The sequence below is a fragment of the Amphiura filiformis genome, chromosome 10 (assembly GCF_039555335.1).
Source record: "Amphiura filiformis chromosome 10, Afil_fr2py, whole genome shotgun sequence".
NCBI classification, from domain to species: Eukaryota; Metazoa; Echinodermata; class Ophiuroidea; order Amphilepidida; family Amphiuridae; genus Amphiura; species Amphiura filiformis.
In genome coordinates, this window is record NC_092637.1 from 42,541,434 (window position 1) to 42,565,059 (window position 23,626).

At 38.2% G+C, this 23,626-nt stretch overlaps 1 protein-coding gene and 1 non-coding gene across 3 annotated transcripts; one reads left to right on the forward strand and one right to left on the reverse strand.

The window, feature by feature from the left end:
- Window positions 1–2,733: 2,733 nt before the first annotated feature.
- Trnaa-ugc (transfer RNA alanine (anticodon UGC)) lies at window positions 2,734–2,806 on the forward strand. Its single transcript has one exon. It is a non-coding gene; the product is annotated as a tRNA-Ala (tRNA).
- A 3,834-nt stretch (window positions 2,807–6,640) lies between these two features.
- Window positions 6,641–23,118, reverse strand: LOC140162887 (uncharacterized protein C2orf42-like). 2 transcript variants are annotated; one of them, XM_072186189.1, is made up of 7 exons: window positions 23,045–23,118; window positions 14,032–14,962; window positions 13,379–13,507; window positions 12,153–12,422; window positions 9,462–9,670; window positions 7,705–7,870; window positions 6,641–7,066 (listed from the first exon to the last, which is right to left on the reverse strand). In XM_072186189.1, exons 2-7 carry the CDS (start codon window positions 14,864–14,866, stop codon window positions 6,807–6,809), a joined length of 1,869 nt encoding a protein of 622 aa, XP_072042290.1. In that variant the 5' UTR covers window positions 14,867–14,962; window positions 23,045–23,118; the 3' UTR covers window positions 6,641–6,806. The 2 variants fall into 2 exon arrangements, with proteins under 2 accessions (XP_072042290.1, XP_072042291.1); XM_072186190.1 differs by having other exon boundaries at window positions 14,032–14,958; window positions 23,045–23,109.
- Between the last annotated feature and the right edge of the window lie 508 nt (window positions 23,119–23,626).

Genomic DNA, 23,626 nt, shown 5'->3' on the forward strand with positions numbered 1-23,626 from the left:
TTCCAAAATCTTCAAAAGGGGAGTGTGGATTTCAACCCGGAACAGTCCAATGTCTGGATTTGATACAACATCCGCTATAGCAAATCACTGCCTGTTCCTTTAAGTTAAATTATGCCATCAGTTTAAACACATTAATACTGGAAAGGTTCCATTTATATACAAAAAAAAAGAGACATCAAGCAACAGAGATGGATGTAAAATAGATGAAAACAAAATACATCCATTTGAAGATGATGCCACAGAGGCAATTCTACAGGAGTGAAGACTACATTTGAGATTCACATACCCCCTATAGAAGATGTGACCTTAATCCACCACACAGGGAGTGTAGATTTCAAATGGAGTCACCAACCCCATTTTGAAATTTATACTCCCTGTGCAGAGAATGTGCCCTGTGTGAAAATTTTATTTAAAAGGTCATGTCTTCCATAGGAAGTATACGGATTCAACTGAAATAGCCCTTCCTGAAAATCCATTTACGGATGAAATCAAAACTCGACCAGCGGTTTACCGGCGGTTACGTCCGGTTGCTATTGTTCTAAACAAATGGCAACCGGACGGAACCGCCGGTCGTGTTTTGATTTCATCCCTTAACAGATTCATCCTGAAGAAATGTAACCTATACAAAATTGGCAACTTGACATAAACCTAGAGCACTTACTTATGATGACATTTAACACAAAGAATCAGTATATAGTTGATTTATACACAAGTACAAAATAATTATGTTCTTATTACCACAAGTTGGCCCTAAGCATGTATGGAAGACAGTCCAACCTCTTTCATCCAAACTTTAGCTCAAGATAAGTAATTTATGTGTTGTAAGTGAGACAATAAATTACTTCAAAAGATATGATAACAGTCATCAAAAGATGGTTTTTAGTCCCGGGGGTATATTTTTTTGGTATATCACTGACCCCTTTTTCTAAGCCAACTTTGGTATATGAATGGGTCCTTTTTCAAAAAAATTTGAATTTTTTCGAAAAATAGCTTAATTTTGCCTCAATCTAGCCAAAATTTTGAAATTTTCCAACCAAAAATTGGAAAAATTTGTAAAAACTAAGATAATTTGGGTTAAATTTTGACTTTTGGTATATCAATGGGTCCAAATTTCTTGAAAAATTGGTATATTTATTGGTCCACTTTCAAATTCTCAGCGGCACGTCCCTACCAAAATCAAACTTGAGTACACCCCCGGTTTTCAGTATACGATGAATAATGCATGAAAATAAGATGTCCTGGCAACTGGCATTGTAAAACATATTTTCCTTTGAAGATCATTTGGCCAGATAACAGAGAGAATGCGAGATAAAACAGGTCCGGATAACTGAGGTTGGACTGTATATTATTTATTGGTATGGAGTAAGCATTAATATCTCACAATATACAGTATAATCCAAGTAATAAATATGCCATTCTATTTACAATACAGTAAATCTCTATAATACGTTCCAGCTACGTTGACACCTCGTGACGTCATGCTGGACAAATTCAATTCACTGTCAGAAGAGGTTTGTGGGTGTATGAATGCAATGGAGCTGCAATAAATATGCAATCAATACAGCATTGATTTGCTAAGAATTGACCACGGTCCCTCTCTCATCAAATCACTACCTCTTTAAAAGTGACAGAGATGTCATCGAAGTTGAAACTGATAATAACAACAATGATTTACTGGTTACAAATTACAGAAATAGACCGCAAGGAGAACTCAAACTCCCTATATCACACCGTTACTGTATAATGGTATCGACAGCCATCAAGGAAAAAGAGTGTATATTTGGATTGTAGCTGAAAGCATGTACTTTCTTCTAAAGCATAAGTATCACTAATTAAATTAATTTAATATGCACTTGTCACATCACAAAGCATTTCAAATTAATGAACTGGTCTGTGAGTGTCTTGTTCAAGCAGCAATTCTCGCTATTCGCAATAAAGGCGCCGCCAGCGGTTTGCGATGTAATCGTGATGTATCATGGGAAAATCGTGATGTATCATGGGAAAAGGTCGACATCAAGTCCAGCATACTGAATATTACCATGCTATTACATAGGAACACGTGACAATATTTTTAGTTTGTCAATATAACGGTATTACATGCAAATCGATAGAGAAAAAATTAATTGTGCACATTTCAAATCACATTATTAAGTATTATTGAGTATCGATTCGCGTGTAACACCTTTATTTTGACAAACTAAAAAATATTGTCACATGTTCCTATGTAATAGCATGGTAATATTCGTATTGCGCGGACTTGGATGTCGACCTTTTCCCATGATACATCACGATTACATCGCAAACCGCTGGCGGCGCCCTTATTGCGAATAGCGAGAATTACTTCTGATTCAGAATGCATTCCATACAACAAATGCCCCAACATTTTACGCCATGCCTTACCTATAGATACCGGTAGCAGCGAGTCGGGATTCTTAATTATCGATTTTTTCACTGATCCCTTCTACTGTCACTTCCCGGGTTGTATCATAATGTGGGCATGATCCACGGCCACACGGCAGTGCAGTTTCATAACTCTGACCAAGTGACCAGTGCTCGAGCAAAGATAATGGTAATTGGGATCCCCATCCATCATAGGGCTAGATAGCTCAGATGGTAGAGCACCGGTCTTGCAAACCAGAGGTCACCGGTTTGAATCCCACTTCAGACAAATTTTCTTTGCTCCCCTTCTTCAAGCCATAATTATGTTGTTATAAAAAGGATCACCGTCCATAGGGCTGGATAGCTCAATTGGTAGAGCACCGGTTTTGCAAACCAGAGGACACTGGTTCGAATCCCACTTCAGCCAAATTTTCTTTGATTCCCCCTCAAGCCATCATTATGTTGTTATAAAAAGGCAAAGGATTGTAACAAATTTAGAAGAACCTTAGTAGCCAGTAACATTGATGTCCGGATTTTTCTATTTTTGGTCACCATGTGTCTCAATTTCAAATTTATTTGCACAAAATATGCAGCATATACTATACTTGATATCTTCACTCTTATATTAGCTCATAACTCATATAGGGTCCACAACTTATTAATTCCCCCTAAATACTTTTTGAAATAAACCAAAAAATATTTAACGAAAGGCAAACATGTAAAAAGGTATAGATAGCCTTATTTGTTTTACACATGTGGACCAAATTATAGTATCACACACCATTGCGTTCAGTCACAATGGTTCATTATGTAAAAAAAGAGACCGATTTAAACAGTGTTAAAAGTTGCATCCGAGTACATAGGAGTCAACTCTCAAACAATACAGTCAACCAGGTCTATTCATGCGTTCGTTAAAGAAAACCTGACTGCTGTGGACTCAGGTGCAACTTTTAAAACAGCCTCTTTTCTTACACAATTAACCATTGTGACTGAACACTATGATGTGTGACGCTATAAATTGGTCCACATGTGTAAAACAAATAGGGCTATACGTACCTTTTTACATTTTTACATTTCGTAAAATATTTTAAAAAGTATTAGGGGGAACTCATAAGTTGTGGACCCTATAGCTGTGTTTAAAATCTTTGTGCAATTCATATTACTCTTTTTGGAGTAAGGCAGTGACTCAAGCCCGGATATTCGGGTACCCGCCCGTTTTTTCCCTACCCGGATACAAATTCCATTTACGGATTACCCGAATTAAAAATAAAAAAAATTAATTTTTTTTTCAAAGTTTTTTTTTCGGTTTTGCAGGGTCTCTGGACCTAGACCTAAATGCTAGGATCATGGTTGACATAAAAAATTTAAAAAAAAATTGAATTTTGCACATTGTTTTGTAATTTTAATATGAAAATTGATACATAGTTTTCATGTCATACTCTATTAATGATATCAAAATGCATTCAAATTCAATGCATTTTGATATCATTAATAGAGTATGACATGAAAACTAGTATCAATTTTCATATTAAAATTACAAAACAATGTGCAAAATTCAATTTTTTTTTTAGGTCAACCATGATCCTAGCATTTAATCTAGGTCCAGAAACACTAAAACCGAAAAAAACTTTGAAAAAATTAAAAAAAAAAAAAAAAATTTTTATTTATTTATTTTTTTTTTTTGCAATTCAGTACCCGGTTACCCGCCTGAAATTTACCTCAGGTACCCGAATACGTCATTACCCGATAGGTCACAGCCTTATTTGGGAGGGATGTGAGGTGCCAAGGTCTATACACCCCCTATGATCATCTCCAACACAGGGGGTGTAGATTTCAAATGGAGTCACCATTCAGATAACCCTATTTGAAATTCACACTCCCAGAGTCCCAGTATGGAAGATTACAGTTTTTCATAGGGGGATGGTTTTCAAGTGAAAATAGCCCATTTCAAAGTGTTATTGTTATGAATGTTTTTGCTCACAAAAGTACTTTATTCCGAATGCTCTTTGATCAGATTGGTCATTTTTCTACAAGGTCTTTAGTCCAACAGGTTTGTAGTCTGAAAGGTTATTATTCCGAAGGGTCATTTCTTCCGAAAATGATGTGTTTTTGCTCCGAAAGGTTTTTGCTCCGAAGAGTCATTTCTCCAAAAATATAGGTTTTTTTTTCCTTTCTGGGTTCCCTTATACCATCAATTACAGATTAATACCCACTTGGAATAAGTGGTTTGTAGTCTGAAAGGTTATTATTCCGAAGGGTAATTTCTTCCAAAAATGATGTGTTTTTGCTCCGAAAGGTTTTTGCTCCGAAGAGTCATTTCTCCAAAAATATAGGTTTTTTTTTTCCTTTCTGGGTTTAACCCTTATACCATCAATTACAGATTAATGCCCACTTGGAATAAAAACCTTCGGAAAAATATCTTTTGGAATCAATAACCAATCCGAGTAATGGCCGCCATTTTCGGATAAACGATCCTTCGGACTACATAACTTTAAATAACAACCCTTTGAAGCAAAAACCTTTCAGTTTATGAAAGTGTGTTGGGACAAACGGCCGTTCGGAATAAAAACCGTTTGGAAAAAAAGCTCTCTTTGGAAAATTATTACTTTGGGCGTACTCCACAAAACTGACATGTTTTGATGTGATGCGTCACAAATGGTTCTTTAAGAAATGACTACACATCATACAGGCATGCCATACATGTCACACAGGGACTGCCTTTTGACAGGGGTATGATTCAAAGCTTGTGAAATATTCAGGAAGGAGTAGAAAATCCTGAAAAACAGTTTGAAATTGGGCTAAAATACCTTAAAACAGACTGAAAATCAATAAAATTGCATAAATTTTAGCCACAAAAAATCCAGGAATTCTGGATAAATCCTGGAGAATCACACCCCTGATGAGGAGAGCGAGAGCAATTGCTCTCCTACTGCTCTCCTTAAATCTGATATGAGTGTTTTTTAGCTCTCCTTAGTGAACCATCCTGTCTTTAGATTCTATTGTAAATGCTCCAGACAGCTCTCCTTGATGGCCCCAGAAGAGCTATGTAATGCTCTCCTGAAAATTTCAAATGGCAGTCCCTGGTGAGTCACATGTTTTTGCTACAGGTGCACATCCCTACTACAAATCAATATCCCAATGTTGGTTGCATCTGCAATTATTACCAATGGCACAAGCAGCTACTTGTGCAACACCAATTCTAGATCAACTTATTTTAGCTATCATGACAATATGCTATTCCAGTTGAAATCCATACACCCCCTATGGAAGACATGACCTTAATCTCCCACACAAGGTGTGTATATTTCAAACGGAGTCATCCATTCAGGTAACTCCATTTGAAATTCACACTCCCTGAGTGGGAGATTAAGCTTGTGTCTTCTATAGGGGGTGTATGGATTTCAACTGGAATAGCCAAATTCATCTCAACTACAGAACAATGTTACTGTTACACATTATTTAAAACCAACATCACTTGGTTATATCTATAGCAAAGGTCAAACTACTAGTATCACTTGGTTATATCCATAGCAAAGGTCAAACTAAAATCACTTTACTTGGTTATATCCCTGGCAAATGCTAAACCAGTATCACTTTGCTTGGTTATATCTGAAGCAGAGGTCAAAACAGTGTCACTTTATTTGGTTATATCCACAACAAAGGTCAAACCAGTATCACTTTATTTGGTTATATCTATATAGCAAAGTTCAAACTAGTGTCACTTAATTTGGTTATATCCATAGCAGAGGTCAAACCACTATCACTTTACTTAGTTATATCCATAGCCGAGGTCAAACCAGTATCACTTTGCTTGGTTATATCTGCAGCAGAGGTCAAAACAGTGTCACTTTATTTGGTTATATCCACAACAAAGGTCAAATCAGTATCACTTTACTTGGTTATATCTATAGGAAAGTTTAAACTAGTGTCACTTAATTTGGTTATATCCATAGCAGAGGTCAAACCACTATCACTTTACTTAGTTATATCCATAGCCGAGGTCAAACCAGTATCACTTTACTTAGCCGAGGTCAAACCAGTATCACTTTGCTTGGTTATATCTGCAGCAGAGGTCAAAACAGTGTCACTTTATTTGGTTATATCCACAACAAAGGTCAAATCAGTATCACTTTACTTGGTTATATCTATAGGAAAGTTTAAACTAGTGTCACTTAATTTGGTTATATCCATAGCAGAGGTCAAACCACTATCACTTTACTTAGTTATATCCATAGCCGAGGTCAAACCAGTATCACTTTACTTAGTTATATCCATAGCCGAGGTCAAACCAGTATCACTTTGCTTGGTTATATCTGCAGCAGAGGTCAAAACAGTGTTACTTTACTTGATTATATCCATTGCAGAGGTCAAACTAGTAATCACTTTACCTGGTTATATCCATAGCAAAAGGTCAAAACAGTATAACTTTACTTGGTTATATCCGTAGCAGAGGTCAACGCAAGCAACAGTTTCTGTGATGCCGAATCGGGATCTGTCAGATCCTCTTCAGTAACTGTGACAGTCTCTGACATGCTAGCTGCAGGAGGGCGGTGTTCTATGTGTCCATTTCGTTGGTGGCCATACTCAAATTTAATGCGTAGTTCTCCTATCTTGGACTTGGGTAGGATGTCTGGTATGTATTCTATGATGAATGGTGTTGGTTCTTTTTGGTCTGGTGCTGTGTTGCCTACAACAAGTTACACAAACAAAAACAATGATCAATTTCAAGACATTAAACTAGAGTCCAAAGTTCTCCATTTTGTAAATGTTAAATTCCGTGTTGTTTACCGTTTTCTAAAGATAACCATTAAAATTCACCCAATCTAGGGTAATCCATTTTTTTTTCATATTAAAAACACTGAAAAAAAAAAAAAAAAAAAATTCTATCTAGAAACAATAATCCAAAATAGCCATTCACATGCATGCTAAATCGCCGGCATAGCTAAAGAAAAAGATCATGAAACTGCAATATGACCCCTAAAGGCAAGTAATGACAAATTTGAAGTAAATTTCAGTGAAGTATTTAATCGATTTGTGTATTTTGTTGAATGTACATTGGAAATTAGATTAGAATAGCTTAAATTTTGCCTGTTGTTGCAAAATGCCATTTTCCGTTTCCTACTTCAAATTCCGTGAAATATCTCTGTTTTCCGTAAAACGGAAAACTTCACGCTCTACATTAAACCCTCTCCATGTGGGTGTCGACTCACGACGTATTATTGTTTTTTGTTGTTGATCTAGACCCCCAAGAAAGAACCCCAATCCATTTCAACTCGGCAAGAACTCACCAAGACCCAGCCCAACCCGTTATTCTTAGAAACTTACCAACTTTCAGATACGTCTTAAGCTCAAATGGCTTGATGTGTATTTGGCCGTCGGATCCCTTCTTATACTGCTCTATGATGTTTTCAACCTCGACTTTCTTTGGATTGTACACTGAGAATGTACCATTTCTATTCTCAACAAAGCTTCTTGTCACTTCTAATGGCATCTGAAATATGACAAAATAAAGTGTTGTTCTTATTGTTGTTGAGTTAGCTTGAAATTTCCCTCGTCAAGGAACTGCTAAATTAGTCTCGTTGTAACCCGTACAAAACTCGGGGAGCTGATCCTGGTTGCGAAGGCTATTTCTGGAATGTCTAGGGTGTGCGCTCTTTGAAGCAGCAAAGTCCCTGTACTGATGTTTAATGGTTTATGGAATGATGTGGGGCTGTAGTGGTCAGCGACAACCTGTAAAGTGTGCTGAGGCTTGTGGATCAACGTCTAGGCGGGTTTTTTTTTATACTGCCTATGATGATTTCAAGCTCTACTTTCTTATCCTCAGGGATGCAAGTAGGTAATTGGGAAATTCCAGTTGAAATCCACACTGACCCTGTGGAAGATTTTGGAAATATCTTCCACAGGGGGAGTATATTTTTCAAAATTAATTGGTCAGAGTTAATCATTTTGAAACCAATACTCCCCCTGTATTATGGCTTTACCTAGCTATATCTTCCACAAATGGAGTGACTGGGTATTTCAAATGTAAATTACCCAATTGTATATTCTATTCAAAATTGATACTCCCTATGTGGCAGAGCTAAATCTTCCACAGGGGGTATTTTGAAATGGAATAGCTCATTGCTAAATTTCCTGAGAACCGAACTGGCCCATGGCCAGACGGCCGAGCGTTTGTGCGCATCATCTAACATTTATGGGAGCTTGTCTGGTGAATAGCCTCAACACGGTTGTTTGATGTATATAGAATTGGCTTCATTATTAAGTAAATGCAAACTATAGATGGCGCTATTTATCCTAAATCATATTTCTTTATTTGCAAGGGGTAGGTGATTAATACTGCCAATAAAACAGCTGGAATAGGTGAAACAAGCAACAAAGAAATTTTATAAACATATTTTATCACACAATAAAAGGAATTATTTGTATTAAAAGCTTGAAAGAGTAATTTCCAGTAACTAAATAGCGCCACCAATTTTGTCATTAATAGATACATTTTATATCCGAAAAAGCTATAAAAATGCTATAAAAGTGAATAATTTTGTAAAAGAGGGGAAATTAAAGTTGAGAATGACTCAAAAGCATCTGTATACATTAGGATGATATCACATTTAGCTGTTTCAAGCCTAAAATTTGGTTGTACATGATGTTTTGTTTGAAAAACTAATAAATGATCCCATCAAACAACCGTGTCAAGGGGGTATCACTCCTCCTTAAAAACATTTAATCTCTTTGGGTTATTGGGCGGTTCCAGTTTTAATCCATCACCCCCTATTGACATCACAGGGAGTGTGAACTTGAAATACCTGAATAGGTGACTCCATTTGAAATCTACATCCCCTGTGTGGGAGATTAAGGTCATATCTTCCATAGGGGGTGTATGGATTTTAACTGGAATAGCCCATTTGAAGTCCAAAGTCTCTATTATAAACCATATCAACTGCTCAGTGCCAGAAGTGGGTAAGTGCAACAGCTGCCCTGTGAACATTTGGCAATTTACACACATTATATTGTACTCATCTACACATGGCAGCTATTGCACTTAACCACTTCTGGCACTGAGCAGTCGATATATTCAAACTTACCTCAGGGGTGTCAAATATCTGTTTGACATGTAATACATTGGTCAGATGCCAGGTGTATTTTGAGAATGTCCCTAACGGCAGAGCATCCTTACGCACAAATGCAGTGGTGGAGTTTGGTAGCCTCTTCTTCTTGCTGCCGGCTGAGATGCGTTGCTGAAGGGTATCGAAGAATACTTGCGGGACATGAAAGACCAGAGGGTCTGGGTTCCCTGGGAAAATGGTAAAATGGTAAAAATTTAATAAATTTAAAATAGAATAGATAAAAAAATTATGAGAATTTGATCAGGTCACGACTCACTACACTAAAAGTGCCAGTCTTCTAACAGGACAATTACCGAATAGGGAGATTTTTTAATACTATGTTACTTTTTACTTTTTCAGCCATTATCAATCCACTGCAGGATGAAGGCCTCAGCATGATGTCTCCATGTGTCTCTGTTTTGTGCTTGTTGGTACCAGTTCACTTCTCCCCAGTAGTTTTGCAGCTCGTCCCTCCATCGCTTCCGTTGGCGTCCTCTATTTCGTTTCCTCCCATAAGGTGTCCAATGTGTGAGTGTTGAACTCCAACGATTGTCTTGTCTGCGGCTGATATGGCCAGCCCAGGTCCATTTTCTGCTTTTGATGGTTTCCAAGATGTCTTGAACTTGGGTCTGCTCCCTGATCCATTTGTTTGTTTTCCTGTCCTTGTAGGTGATGTTTAATATACTTCTCTCCATGTTGTGCTGGGCTGCTGCTAGTTTTCTTTCCATTTTTGATGTTAAAGTCCATGATTCTGCCCCATATGAAATAGCTGGGAGGATGCATTGGTTGTATACCTTTCGTTTAAGGCATATTGGAAGATTGCCTTTCATGATGGTGCTGTATCTTCCAAAAGCTTGCCACCCGGCTATGTTACGTTGCTACAAATAGGGTACACTTGCTAGACTTGAGTCCAGTCCTCGTTTATTGATACTCCCTCTGTGGAAGACTTTAGCTAAATCTTCCACAGGGGTAGTGTGGAAGGAACCAGGAGTCAAACCAACTTTGCTCTTTTTGAACCACCATATAATATTAATGCAGGTAAAAGAACATTTCATTCACATGCTACTAAATTGTGGAATAGCCTTCCAAATGATAGTAGATGTAATTTTAAGTATTGCTCAATTTAAGCAGTTGTTTTTGATAAAACCAGTGTAATATGTCTTTTAATCTGAATTTTCATGTTTTCTCAATTTTTTTCAATTTCATGTGCCATTTATAATTTATGTATTTTCTGATTTATTACTGTATATAAAAATTATGCTTCTTGTTCACAATGTAAATGCAGGGCCTCCTTGGAAATCAGTGTTTGACATTGAAGGAGCTACCCTGGGTAAAGAAAGTTTAAATAAATAAATAAATATGTAGTTTAGGGTTATGGGTTAGGGTTGGGGTAGGGCAGTCTTGTATTAAGACTAGTAGAGTTGCACCCCATTCAGTAATTGGTCCCTTGTAACCTATCTATTGGGCTATTCCAGTTGAAATCCATACACCCCCTATGGAAAACATGACCTTCATCTTCCACACAGGGAGTGTGAATTTCAAATGGGATTACCTGCATGGTTCCGGGCGACTTTAATTGAAATCTATGCACCCCTACATGTACGTAAGACATGACCAGGGACAAGTGATTTGCGCGGAAAAGAATAGCTAATTGCGCGGAGATTGTTTGGTGTTGTTTGACTGCTATGTGCACAGTGATTTTCATCACTTCCAGTGTACTGTTTTCCTGACACTTTTGTGGGCTCTGGAATTGGCCATTTTTGGCAATTTTTGGTTTAGCATGTCTGTTTATATGCAGAGTGATTTTCAACACTCGTTCTTGTGCACTTTTGTATTCCCATTGATCCTTGTTGTTTTTGCAGGTTCAGCACTTCTGTGGGCCTTGGAACTGGTAATTTTTGGCTATCAAACTTTGCCAACTTTGTATGCCTACATTTACTGTTTTTTCAGTTTTGTCCCCCTGCATAGAGTCTAGTCTGCATTTTACTTGTTTCCCCACATCAAGTTGGTGTACCTTGCTTTTTTTTCCTGTTGTTCATATTCAAGGTATCCTCTTGTATCATTTATTGATCCTTGATGTGTTTTGTGTCCTCGTCCGTTGGGATTCACCATTACCCTCTTTTTCAAGTGATTGAAGCCCTGTAGGTTTTAAGTTGATGTAAAATAATGGATACCTCCTCCCCGGCTACACCACTGCTCCACCCCACCCGTTTACCATCAAATTGGTAATGCATTGTCTGATTAATCCTCTCTGTGACACTTCCTAGCCAATCAGTGAATGTGATCGTTGGCATAATCTCTTCCATCGTTATACCCGTGACTGATATGGTATCCCCCCTGGCTACACCACTGCTCCATCCCCACCCGCTTACCATCAAATTGATAATGCATTATCTGATTAATAATGTCTGTGACACTTCCTAGCCAATCAGTGAATGTGATCGTTGGCATAATCTCTTCCATCGTTATACCCGTGACTGATATGGTATCCCCCGGCTACACCACTACCCCACCCACTTACCATCAAATTGATAATGCATTGTCTGATTAATCCTGTCTGTGACACTTCCTAGCCAATCAGTGAATGTGATCATTGGCATAATCTCTTCCATCGTTATACCCGTGACTGATATGGTATCCCCCGGCTACACCACTACCCCACCCCCTTACCATCAAATTGATAATGCATTGTCTGATTAATCCTCTCAGTAACACTTCCTAGCCAATCAGTGAATGTGATCGTTGGCATAATCTCCTCCATCGTTATACCCGTGATTGATATGGTGTTCTTGCTAGGCGTTGTGCTCGTCGTCGTTAAACTTGGACCCCCGACTTTGCGCCCCGTGTTGACTCGTTTTGCTGGTGAGGTGATGAGAGTGGTACCCGCTACTGTCGTTGCTGCGCTGTCTTGAAGCGTAAGGAGGGCGCTGCTTGCTTGAGCTGTGGAACATTAATAAAATGACTTATGAATAATGGCTTTGAGACAAGATAATTAGCATTGGGATAGCATGTCAGTTCAGAGGCGCTGTGAATTTGGACTTCTCTGAATTCAGAGACCCGGTCTGTGAAATCACAGACCCAGATCTGTGATTTCACAGATATTCATTCTGAGCATAAATTCCATCTTGATGACCAGATGAATATCAAGCCTCTTGAAGAATTTCAAACCTTCCCTCTTCCGTACTATCTGCTACAAACACTACAACGCTGGTTTCATACTTTCCTGCCACTTGACGCTTTGACGACAATTTTGCTTCACAGATGCACCAGAAATGCTAGTGGTGACCAGAAGTCGATATATATATCGATCATTCAACTGCTTTGCCCAAAGCCACAGATTACTAGGAGTTGCATTCAAGTCAACTCAGCAGCAGTTCCGCTCTGACGTATGCAAACAGGACATGATTTTTAGCCAATGAGCACACAACAGCAACATTGGCTTTCACAGTCATGTCGCTGCCGCTCAGTGGCATACCACTGGCGACTACCGCTTGCATAAAAGTGCAAGCGATATGATGAAGTGTAGGCATGGGAACGTTAAACGCATGTACCGTTAACTTTTAACTTCAATTTTCCATTCTTCAATGCTAATCAACAGTTGAAAGTAACAAAATCTGAAGATGACCTTAATAATTTAACGTCAAAGTAATGCATAGTTTCGGACATGTTTGGGCCATTGACTTTGCAAACTTTACCTTATGTACGGCGCCATTGGTACTAAGATATTTCTGTTAGAAATTCCGGTTTTGTGAGGTGCACCATACCTACAGACGGGGCTGGATGTTAATAAACTGATGCGTTAAACGTGTAGGAAAATAAACGGAATAACCCATCCCTAATGAAGTGTCATACCGCTCAGCAGCATGCAGTGTGAAACCAGTATAATCCTGACATACCTATGGTGTCATCTTTCCTTTTCCTCTTCAGCTGCAGTTGTTGCTGTTGCTGTTGATCTTCCTCTCCTACTGTCACATTCTCAGCATCTGCTATGATTTGGGTTTCCACTACCGTGATGGTTCTCTCAACTGTAATATGATGGAAAATTGGAGATGATAAATATGTACCGATTTAATACTAGAATATTAGACAGAGAATATCCATGGAGTCAAATAAAAAAAAAAAAACACACACAGGTTGTTTTTAACGATCTAGAAATGAATCCACTTGCATGATGATTTGATAGTGTACACTGCATTTACAGCAACAGTTTTCAATGATTTCAAATTTTTAATGCATGATTTTATATTTTGGGAAATGGACCATGGACTTTTTAGCAAATGTTCAAAATCAGCTCTTTTTTATAGGAAAAAGTCACAAAAGGTCCATTTTCAGTAAAAATGTTGAAAACAGCCCTTTTTTGAAGCAAAATTCACAATATCAAACAATTGAAAATTCTCTTTGGTCTCTGGGATTGCAGCTACTACAGGATATACTTTCTAGCCCTCTCATGCCCTACCCTAATAAATCCTGGCTACGGGCCTGGGACCATCATTTGATAGTAGTATGTGCATGCCTGAAAAAAAATGTGAACTCGTCAACTAATGCCTACCTGAATCTAGCTGTATATAGAACTCAAACTCCTTTGCCAACCCTTCGTCACTTGCAAAAGCGCAGATACAAGCGTAGAAATGAACGCACCGCCTCTTCAGCTCATCTCCCGGTGCTGTCACCCTGTAATTCCTAAACTGTTTACACGCACACTGAAATTTGTGTTCCATGTACGGCGAGCCCTTACGAGGAGTTTCCGTGAAGGAGAAATGTAAGAATCCTAGCGGATGTTTTGGTTGCACCTTGCATTTGACCACCATGACATTTTTGGAGACTCTTTGTACCAATGGTCCTGTTGTTTCTGTCGCTAGTAACCAGATGGCTTGCTTGATCTCATTGGACACAGGGAGTGCATTTAGTACCGAGTTCTTCAGAGTCAGTGGCGTTGCTTCAGTGTCACATTCTAAAGCTAGTTTAATATGATTGCACGGTGCTTCTGTGTTCGCGCTTGATGTACCAACTGATTTGTTGCACATCTCAACATAACATCGGCCAGCTTGAGCTAAAAGTGACGTGTCTACAGCTTGACCAGTCAGGTCAACCTCCGGATTCAATGGTAATTCTACGAACCCCCGGTAATCCGGGCCTCTGTCTCGTAACCGGCCGGAAAATACCTGCACGGTGGAGCCGGTGATGATTTTCACGGCATCGGCGCTGTGTCCTTTTTTGCGTCCGGCGCCTCGTAGCACCATGTTGCAGGCTTTGTTCTTGCAGCTTAGTCCTCGTATGCCATTGTACGTGCCACAGTTGGGGCATTTCTTCACACCACGTAGAGTGGGTTTGCCCAGGTCCTTGAGCAGATCTCGCATTTTATCTGATCTGTCTTGGATATTCATTTTGATAGACAGAGCAGAACAGGTTTGTACATCAAAGTACTTAAGCACAGATTTTGCAGGAATACAATTCTGCCTGTTGAAGTAGGTGAAATCTATCTGAAATAAAAGAAAACAAAATTTTTTATTTAACGGAAAAACTGCATTGTGCAACAAGCAATTGCATCCAGATCATAACAAATTAATAATTCCACTTCAACGCGTTTGTGTGCAAGCCTTGTTGAACATTTACATGTACCGTAGTTGAACACACAGTCGGCAGTGTAGTTGTACCACGGGCGCGCGCGCCTCGAAGTCAATGAACTTTACGATCCGAAGGACTTTGGCAACGGAGAACCTCGCGAGTACCTTGCGAAGACCCTTTGTAATGTTTAGTAGGTAAATTGAATGCTGCTCAGTGACCAGGTTTTCTACAGAACAAGAAGATTGCCCTGGAATAAAGTTCCATGACTAATTAATTTATAAAATGCATTGTTTTTCATTAATCCCTGCTTGTTGTGCAGAGCAAAAGACAAGGGACTGGGTCGGGTAATGAGAACTGGGACTTACCATAACCAACAATAAGTAAAAATGGTGCACCACCAGTCCAATTGGGTCTTAATTTTGACAATTTCCCCCTCAGACACCCCCATAAGGCATCCATACCAAAATTGGCCTAGAAAAAGGGGTCATTGATATACCAAAAGGCTGAAAATGCTACCCATGTTTGCGGCACATTCCAATATGGTCATACTGAGAACCCCCCCCACACTGAGGGTATAAGGCTCATAACCCAATTGGAGCAAAAGACAACCTGGGCGTAAATTTGGAAAGTGTGGGCGGATTCAATTACCCTGATTATTTGTTGATACTTCAATGCACATTGCACAAGCGCAGCCATGCATGCATGACATATGGGGGTCCTTTTTTCAAAATTTTCTCACTTTTTAAAGAAAATAGCCCAATTTTGCCAGGCTGTGGGATGCAAAAAATTCTGAAATTTCCCTAAAGAAAAGTTTCAAAAATTAAGACAATTTGGTTAAATTGGCTGAAAATTTTCAACTGTTGGTTTGAAAAGGTTTCCTTGGCCAATCTTTTCTTTTAAATTTCTATGTAAATATGAATTGTGTTAAGGCCCCATTTTAGGCCAATTTGGCTGACTAGCAAATGTGTTGGTTTGCCTCTTCTAATTGATGGGGAGATGGGTCCACTTTCAAATTCTCGATCAGCGGCACACCCCTATACTTACCTACCCCCCCACCGCGCATAACGTAGGGGGGTGTGATAATTCCATTTTTTTCTGGGGCCCCCCTCAAAATATGGTGTTGACCTCTCTGAACAAGAATATAATCATTTTAATCCAATTTGAGCAGTGCAACCCCCCTGTACATGTACATGCCCTCTGAAAGTTTTTTAACAAGGTTTCCGAATTCGGCAGCCTTGCATAATGCTTAATACAGACAGTGAAAACAAAATCGATGAATTAGAAATTATAACTGTGTATTTGACAATTTTGTGTATCGTAAAGGTTAAACCTGAATAAAAGCTAACTTCTTTGAGTGTACAAAGCTAATTTAACCCACTTTTGTGTATAATTAAGTCCATGTAACAATAAATTGTCATATAGGCCCTAGGCCTAAATGTATGTATGTATGCTATACCAGACATGAAAAGGACTCAATTCACACTTGTTCAGTATGAATTAAAGCCATGGTCTGGTTCAAGTTATTTAGAATATACCTCTAAGGTCACATTATTAAAGGAGAAGTTTCATATTGAATGATTGTGTTGCAGCATAAAGCTTATTGCAAGTCTGATGTCACCAGTTTTACTAGGGTGGGACAGCGATTGAGCATGAGATCTCCAGCTCGACTAGCTACTGTTTCAGATTCATCAGTAATTGCAGGGCTATACATCAGACGGGCTGTTTTAGATTCATCAAAACCTGGCCTGGTACTGTCAAATATGGCTCCTGCTGAACTTGCAGCTGATGTAAATGGTCCTCCCATGGTCTTGAGCTCACTTACAATGTAGGTCCTTTTTTTGCCATCTGCTGTGAGATTTATGATCTCTTTGGTTTCCAGATCTTCTTTTCTGAGTTCTTCCTGTACAATGTATATAAGAGTTCATGCTGCTCTTATTTCAGGAAATTTGTCTCTTCATAGTCATCTGTCTATATGAGATCAGCAGATTTTCAGATGATGCACTGGCAAGTTGTTTGCCCTTCTCCTTGATAGTTCATATAGTTCACAAACCCAACGCTACATTTAGCTGTAGTATTATGGATTGGGACCTGATCAAGCTCCTGTGTGTCCATTTGAGAAAGAGTAGGCTTATCTTTACATTCACCAAAGCCAAAGATATCATATTTTGCTTCTGGAAACCTGCAGACATATGTAGCATCCCGTAGTAGCTTCAGGTTTTAATGCTTCTATACATGTATGCCTATTATTTTAGCTTCACTATCCTCATCTTAAATGTATCTGACTTGCAGGACCCTTTCCATGCATAGGCTATGAGAAAGCTGGTGCAAAGACATACAGAAGATTCTCTAGATCAAAATGAAACAACCATCATATTAAATAGTTGCTGTTAAGCTGGCATGAGTATGGAGTAATGGTGTTTGTTGGTGGCGTTAAAGGCAGGAATGAGCCAGCTAAGGAAAGTGTAATGATCCAATCAAAGCTTCAGCAGAATATAATGATTCTCAAGTAGGCCTATAGATCCAAAATACACATATAATAGGCCTACAGTACAGGCAAGCTGGATGGATCATACATGGAAATGATGCAATGTCATCTATATAGATGATAGAGAATTTATAGCATACACCTTGGTCATAAAATCTGCACAAAATTAAGTATACGATGAATACTTAGGCCTATTAACTACAAATAAATATGGTCATGTAATATAGGCCTATATTTCATAGAAGCCTCTAAACAAACACAAAGAGGGTCAAATAAATATATCTTGATCCAAAAGACACCTAAATTTAAGTAAATAAACATAAACAAACACCATCATTTGATATGAGGCCAAATTAACATGATATTACCATTCATATGTCGTCTGCTCTGTACTAATGTATATGCAAGCCTTCGAATTCGGAAACCTTGTCACAAAATTTTCAAGGGGCATGTACAGGGGGGTTCTGCAACTTTTTTTCAGAAATTTTTTTCATATTCTAGTTTCACAATGGTCATACCATAATTTGAAGGGGGCCCCAAAATAAAAAGTTCATTTTTGCAAAATAACACACCCCCCTAGCATAAGCCACTTAAGGGCAGAGTAATGGGAGAGAACATGGACCTTTTCGAGCTTCATTATTTCTGAATTGTATGTCCAAAGTATATAAAACTATACATTTTTGGAAAGGAAATGAGTCAAGGAATCCCATGGTGACGTCAGATTTGTTCAAAAAACTCAAGTTTTTGAAAAAATCACAAAAATTCACTTTTTACCCCAATTTTTTGTGACAACTTAGAAAAAAAAAATTCGTTTGGAGTAAAAAAATTCAGTTAGCTTTTCATGAAGAAGAGACATGAAATTAGGGAAGGTTTTTTAAATTTTTTGAAATTTGTCTCTTTTTTAGAAAAAAAAAAAAAAAACATGTGAAAAAAGCCATTTTGTCACTCTATTAAGCTAAAAATTGCACATAATGGTGTATATTTTTGTTTAAAACAAATATTTTGAAAAATGAAAAACCTTCCCTAGACTTTGATGTACTCTAAAGGATAGTGCAAAAGTTTACCCTTTGCTTGCATATTTTTCGAGTTATCTTGTCACAAAAATCGCGCTTAATATTGTCAAAAGTGAACTCTGAGAAATCGACGTTTTAGTAAAAAATGTCAAAATTATGCACAAAACGTCCTTAAATTTTAAAACGGTAAGACTTTCACACTTGTAAAAGCTGTATCTGGTGCATGGTCTAAATATGCATCTTTTTACACCAATGAATCTATAATCTCTGCTTTCAGTGCGCCAAAATTCAAAATAATTAAAAAATCTTAGTGGCATTTTGACTGTAAATTGTTGTATTGTTTACACTGCATTTGACGGCGTTAACAACATACCAAATGCGCCTTGACTGCGTTGGACATACGCACAGAGTTGCGCCGCGTCCTTGACGCCGAATCGCAAGCGTAATCACAATATTTCGCGATTCGCGCATTTCTGACTCATTATTTCCGCCAATTTACTAAGCTGTCTTGAGCCATGTGACTTTTTAGAGTTGAAAAGAGTGAAATAAATCAAGCAAAAAATACGAATAAATATTAGCAAGTTGTATTTTATCAGTTTCAAGTGAAAGAATACATCTTAGTGTTGATAAATATCAAAAAATCTCAAATTCGGTCGTGGACGAATGTGTCTTCCATTACTCTGGCCTTAAGACTACCTATTTATGGCAAACTGTGGTGCCAGTGGCACTGCCAAAATGTCAGGGCAGAGCGTTACTGCATACTCTGACTGTGTCAACCAACTCTTTTCATGTGTTTAAAATGCATTAATTACCGCCCGCCCAATCAAATTTGAAATTAACAGTTTGTTGTTATTTGAATCAGCCCAATCAGAATTCAGAACCCTACTTGACTTCCGTATTACGCTGTGCATGCTCTCAAAATGTAAACGAAGGTAAGCCAGGAAGCTATGGTAGTGCAAATTAAAATCAAGGGCCAGAAGTTGCTCCATGTAGTAGCTTTCTATGGCTCACCGAGTGAGAAAAGTTGTAGCTCATTTGAAAATCTCGATACAGTCCTATGTGATCTCCAGCAGAAGCACAGAGACCAACATAACTTATGGCTATGTGGGATTTCAACCTCCCAGGCGTGAGTTGGGAAAACCACCAAGTCATGGCCGGGGCAACTAGACCACGCCAGTCGGAGTATATGATTGATATTTGTCATAAGTTCAACTTGGACCAGATCCAATTAGAACCAACAAGTCACCAGAACAACAGCAAATGTATTAGACTTATTTTTCACATCAAATAGCTCACTCATTGATAATATCAGTGTAATGCCTGGGTTTAGCGACCATGAAGCGGTCCTAGTGGATTCATCTCTAAAGCCTGAAATACATAAGAAACCTCCACGTAAGATCTTTATGTATTCCAAGGGAGATCTAGACAGTTTGAAAATGGATCTTGGCGATTACGTTGAGGGTTACCTACAAAACTGTAATGAACGGACAGTGGAGAACAACTGGACTGACTTTAAAAATAATTTATTCATGCTCATGGATAAATATGTCCCCAACAAGATGAGCACCACAAGACATAATACACCGTGGTTCAACAGGAAACTACACAGAATGAGGAATAAACAACAGAGACTTTATAATAAAGCAAAAAAGACTGGCAATGAAAGACTATGGAAGAAATTTCGTGACTACAGAAAACAATACAACAAAGCTCTTCGTGAAGCTCAGAACTCCCACCTTGCGGAAATCTTCAGTCCTGATCAGGATGATAGCAAAAAGGCCTTCTTCAAATATGTCAAAAATCTCCGGACAGACAGATGTGGTGTTAGCCCATTAAAATCAGGTAGCAACATCGTTTCTGATCCGCTGGGGAAAGCAAATGTGTTATCGAACTATTTCAAATCAGTCTTTACTCAGGAAACAACTGAAGACATACCGAGATGAGTGGAGATAGTTTACCTACAATTCCTCCTCTTGTGTTTTCCTGTGACGGTATACTGAAACTACTTCTTGAACTCAACCCTAACAAAGCATCAGGGCCAGATAACATACCGATTAGAATACTGAAGGAATGTGCAGAACAAACAGCTCCCCATCTCCAGGCATTGTTCACGCAGAGTCTTCAAACGGGCACCCTACCAGCTGATTGGCAGACAGCACTTATCACACCTCTGTTTAAAAAAGGAGATCGGTCACTACCATCCAACCATCGCCCTGTTTCTTTAACTTCAGTGTGCTGTAAACTTATGGAACATTGTATATTTAAGCACATTATAAATCACTGTGAAGCGCATGACATCTTAACAAATGTCCAGCATGGATTTCGTCGAAAGCGGTCCTGCGAATCCCAGCTACTTGAAACGGTCGATGATCTTGCCTACTATATTGATCAAGGAAACCAGACTGATGTCATAGTGCTAGACTTCCGAAAAGCCTTTGACACAGTACCTCACCGCCGCCTCATGTCAAAGCTAGACCATCTGGGTATTCGTGGCTCAACTTATAATTGGATTGAGTCATTTCTTACCGGTCGCATCCAAAAAGTAGTTGTTGATGGAACCGAATCCACAGCTGAGAATGTAATATCAGGAGTTCCGCAAGGCACAGTGATGGGGCCGCTCCTATTTCTCCTGTATATTAATGATTTGCCGAGTCCATTAATTCGCAAGTGCGTCTCTTTGCGGATGACTGTTTAATATATCACACAATTCGCAATAAGTCTGACCACAAGATTCTGCAAGATGATTTACACCACCTTGAAACTTGGCAGCAAAAATGGTTAATGCAATTTAACCCTACAAAATGTACTGTGATAAGAATGACTAGTTCTAGGCGCACACCACAAGTCTTTGACTATTTTTTATGTGGGCAAAAACTCAAATCAGTCGACTCAAACCCATACCTTGGCATTGAGATTTCTCGCACAATGTCGTGGAACCTCCACATTGACAATACATGTACTGTCAAGAAAGCTAACTCCGTCATGGGTCTGGTGAAGAGAAACCTCTACGCAGCACCTAGGAAACAAAAATCCTAGCATATCAATCTATTGTGAGACCTACTTTAGAATATGCAGCATCCATCTGGGACCCGCACACACAGAAAAATATTACTAAACTTGAAAAAGTACAGCGCTCTGCAGCCCGTTTTGTTTGTAGTAACTATAGCAGATACAGCAGCGTAACATCTATGCTACAAGAACTAGAATGGCAATCTCTTCAAAATAGAAGAGAAGCTGCTAGACTCACCAATCTGTATAAAATCAGAAAGGGTGATCTACTACATGTAACTGCTGCGGATAAACGGCCGATTCCAACTAAGAGCACTCGCTTACATTCTGCAAGATATAAACATCTCAACTCAAGAACTGAAGTATATAAGAACTCTTATTTTCCCAAAACAATTGTCGACTGGAATGCCCTGCCCCCCTCGGTCATCGAGGCACCTTCTACACCATCCTTTAAAGAAAGTAGGTATCCTAGGTGAATTCAAATTTGCCATCAAATTGCATCGTTTTATATATCAAATTAAAGCCATTGAGTAAACTAAGCCAAAACTGAAAACCTTTTTTCATAGCACTTTCCGTAGCAAAGTTACATCTTGTCAAAGATTGACTTTCATCAAAAAGATTCAGCTAGCAAAATTCCCCAAAACGGCATTTCGGGGTGTTTCTAGATCTTAGTCTCATGGCGATGGCAGCTTTTTTTTAATGGAACTGCTATCAAAATCCTCTAAAATTCCATGTGCGACTTGATTATCACCATAAAAAATCATATATTTGGGTCAAGTGAAGTATAGAAAACATATTTATGTAGGTTTCCTTCACCCACCTATTCTCGAAAAAAATTCAAATTTCTATGTAAATATGCATTGTGTTGGGGCCCCGGTCTCGGCGAATTCGCTGACTAGTAAATGTGTTAACTAAGGTTTGCCTAGCCAGGGCCTAGGTTACCTAAAGAAAGGCTTAAAGAACATTTAATCCAGCGTATCTAAACAGCTGACCCTAACCCCCATTAGCGTGATCCTCCAGAGGAGGCGGTGCTGATTATCAATCCAGATCCAGATCCAGATCCAGGTCAACAACTGACGTTCTTCTCTGCCAAAAACTGTAGTGACTGTAGGTAAATGTAAATGTGCAGGCCAAAAATTTAAAAAAAAACATGAAAAACAATATTTCCATTTTTAAATTTGATTTTAATAGCATGATAGGCAGTTCATGCAAGAGGGGTAACACCATGCAAAAAAAGCAAGTTATTGGTAAATTTATTTAATATAAACCTGTAAATTTTCCGGGGGTAATTTTGGACGTTTAGTCTCAGGCTAGCAAGTATGCCGAATTCTGCTCGATTGTGACAATTAAAAATATTTCCCTACTATTTCTACCGGTTTTACAGTATTCATGAGCATGAGTCAGGCAACAGAATTAGTTTTTAAACAAAGGAGAGATATCGTTACACATTTTACTTATCAGGTAAAGCTATAAGTCGGGAAATTACTCACATCAGAGCAAAAAAGCAAATTTATGACAGCAGAAATTTCCTACATCGACGCCATCTTGATTTTTGTAAGCGGGACGAAGGGGTCACCAACAAGGATTGTGATTGGTTGAACTTTGTTGACGTCGTGAATAATAAATAGATGCCTTGGCAAAACTTTTTCACTGGGAATACAAGGGAAGATACCCGGAAGATATGATGAAATTGGAAGAAAAGAAGGAGCAAAGATAGAAAAGGGTAGAAAACCTAAAGTGAGAGAAGTAAAAGGAAAAAGACACAAAGATAAACGTGAAAACGAAACTGATGACATGATAGGAAACTATTTTTTTAAAAACAATGAAATACAAAAAACGAAAAACAAAAATGGGCAATCAATCAATCAATCAATAAATAAATAAATAAATCAATCAATAAATCAATAAATAAATAAATAAATAAATAAATAAATAAATAAATAAATAAATAAATAAATAAATAAATAAATAAATAAATAAATAAATAAATAAATAAATAAATAATTAAATAATTAATAAATTGATTAATTAATTAAATATAATAATAATAATAATACAACAACAACAACCAA

Excerpts from the sequence above, each read along its gene's own strand:
- LOC140162887 (XM_072186189.1), bottom strand. The coding sequence starts at position 14,866 with ATGAATATCCAAGACAGATCAGATAAAATGCGAGATCTGCTCAAGGAC. Across the intron at positions 12,423-13,378 it reads AAGGAAAGATGACACCATAG|CTCAAGCAAGCAGCGCCCTC; the intron begins GTATGTCAGGAT and ends AATGTTCCACAG. Across the intron at positions 7,067-7,704 it reads TAAGACGTATCTGAAAGTTG|GCAACACAGCACCAGACCAA; the intron begins GTAAGTTTCTAA and ends AACTTGTTGTAG.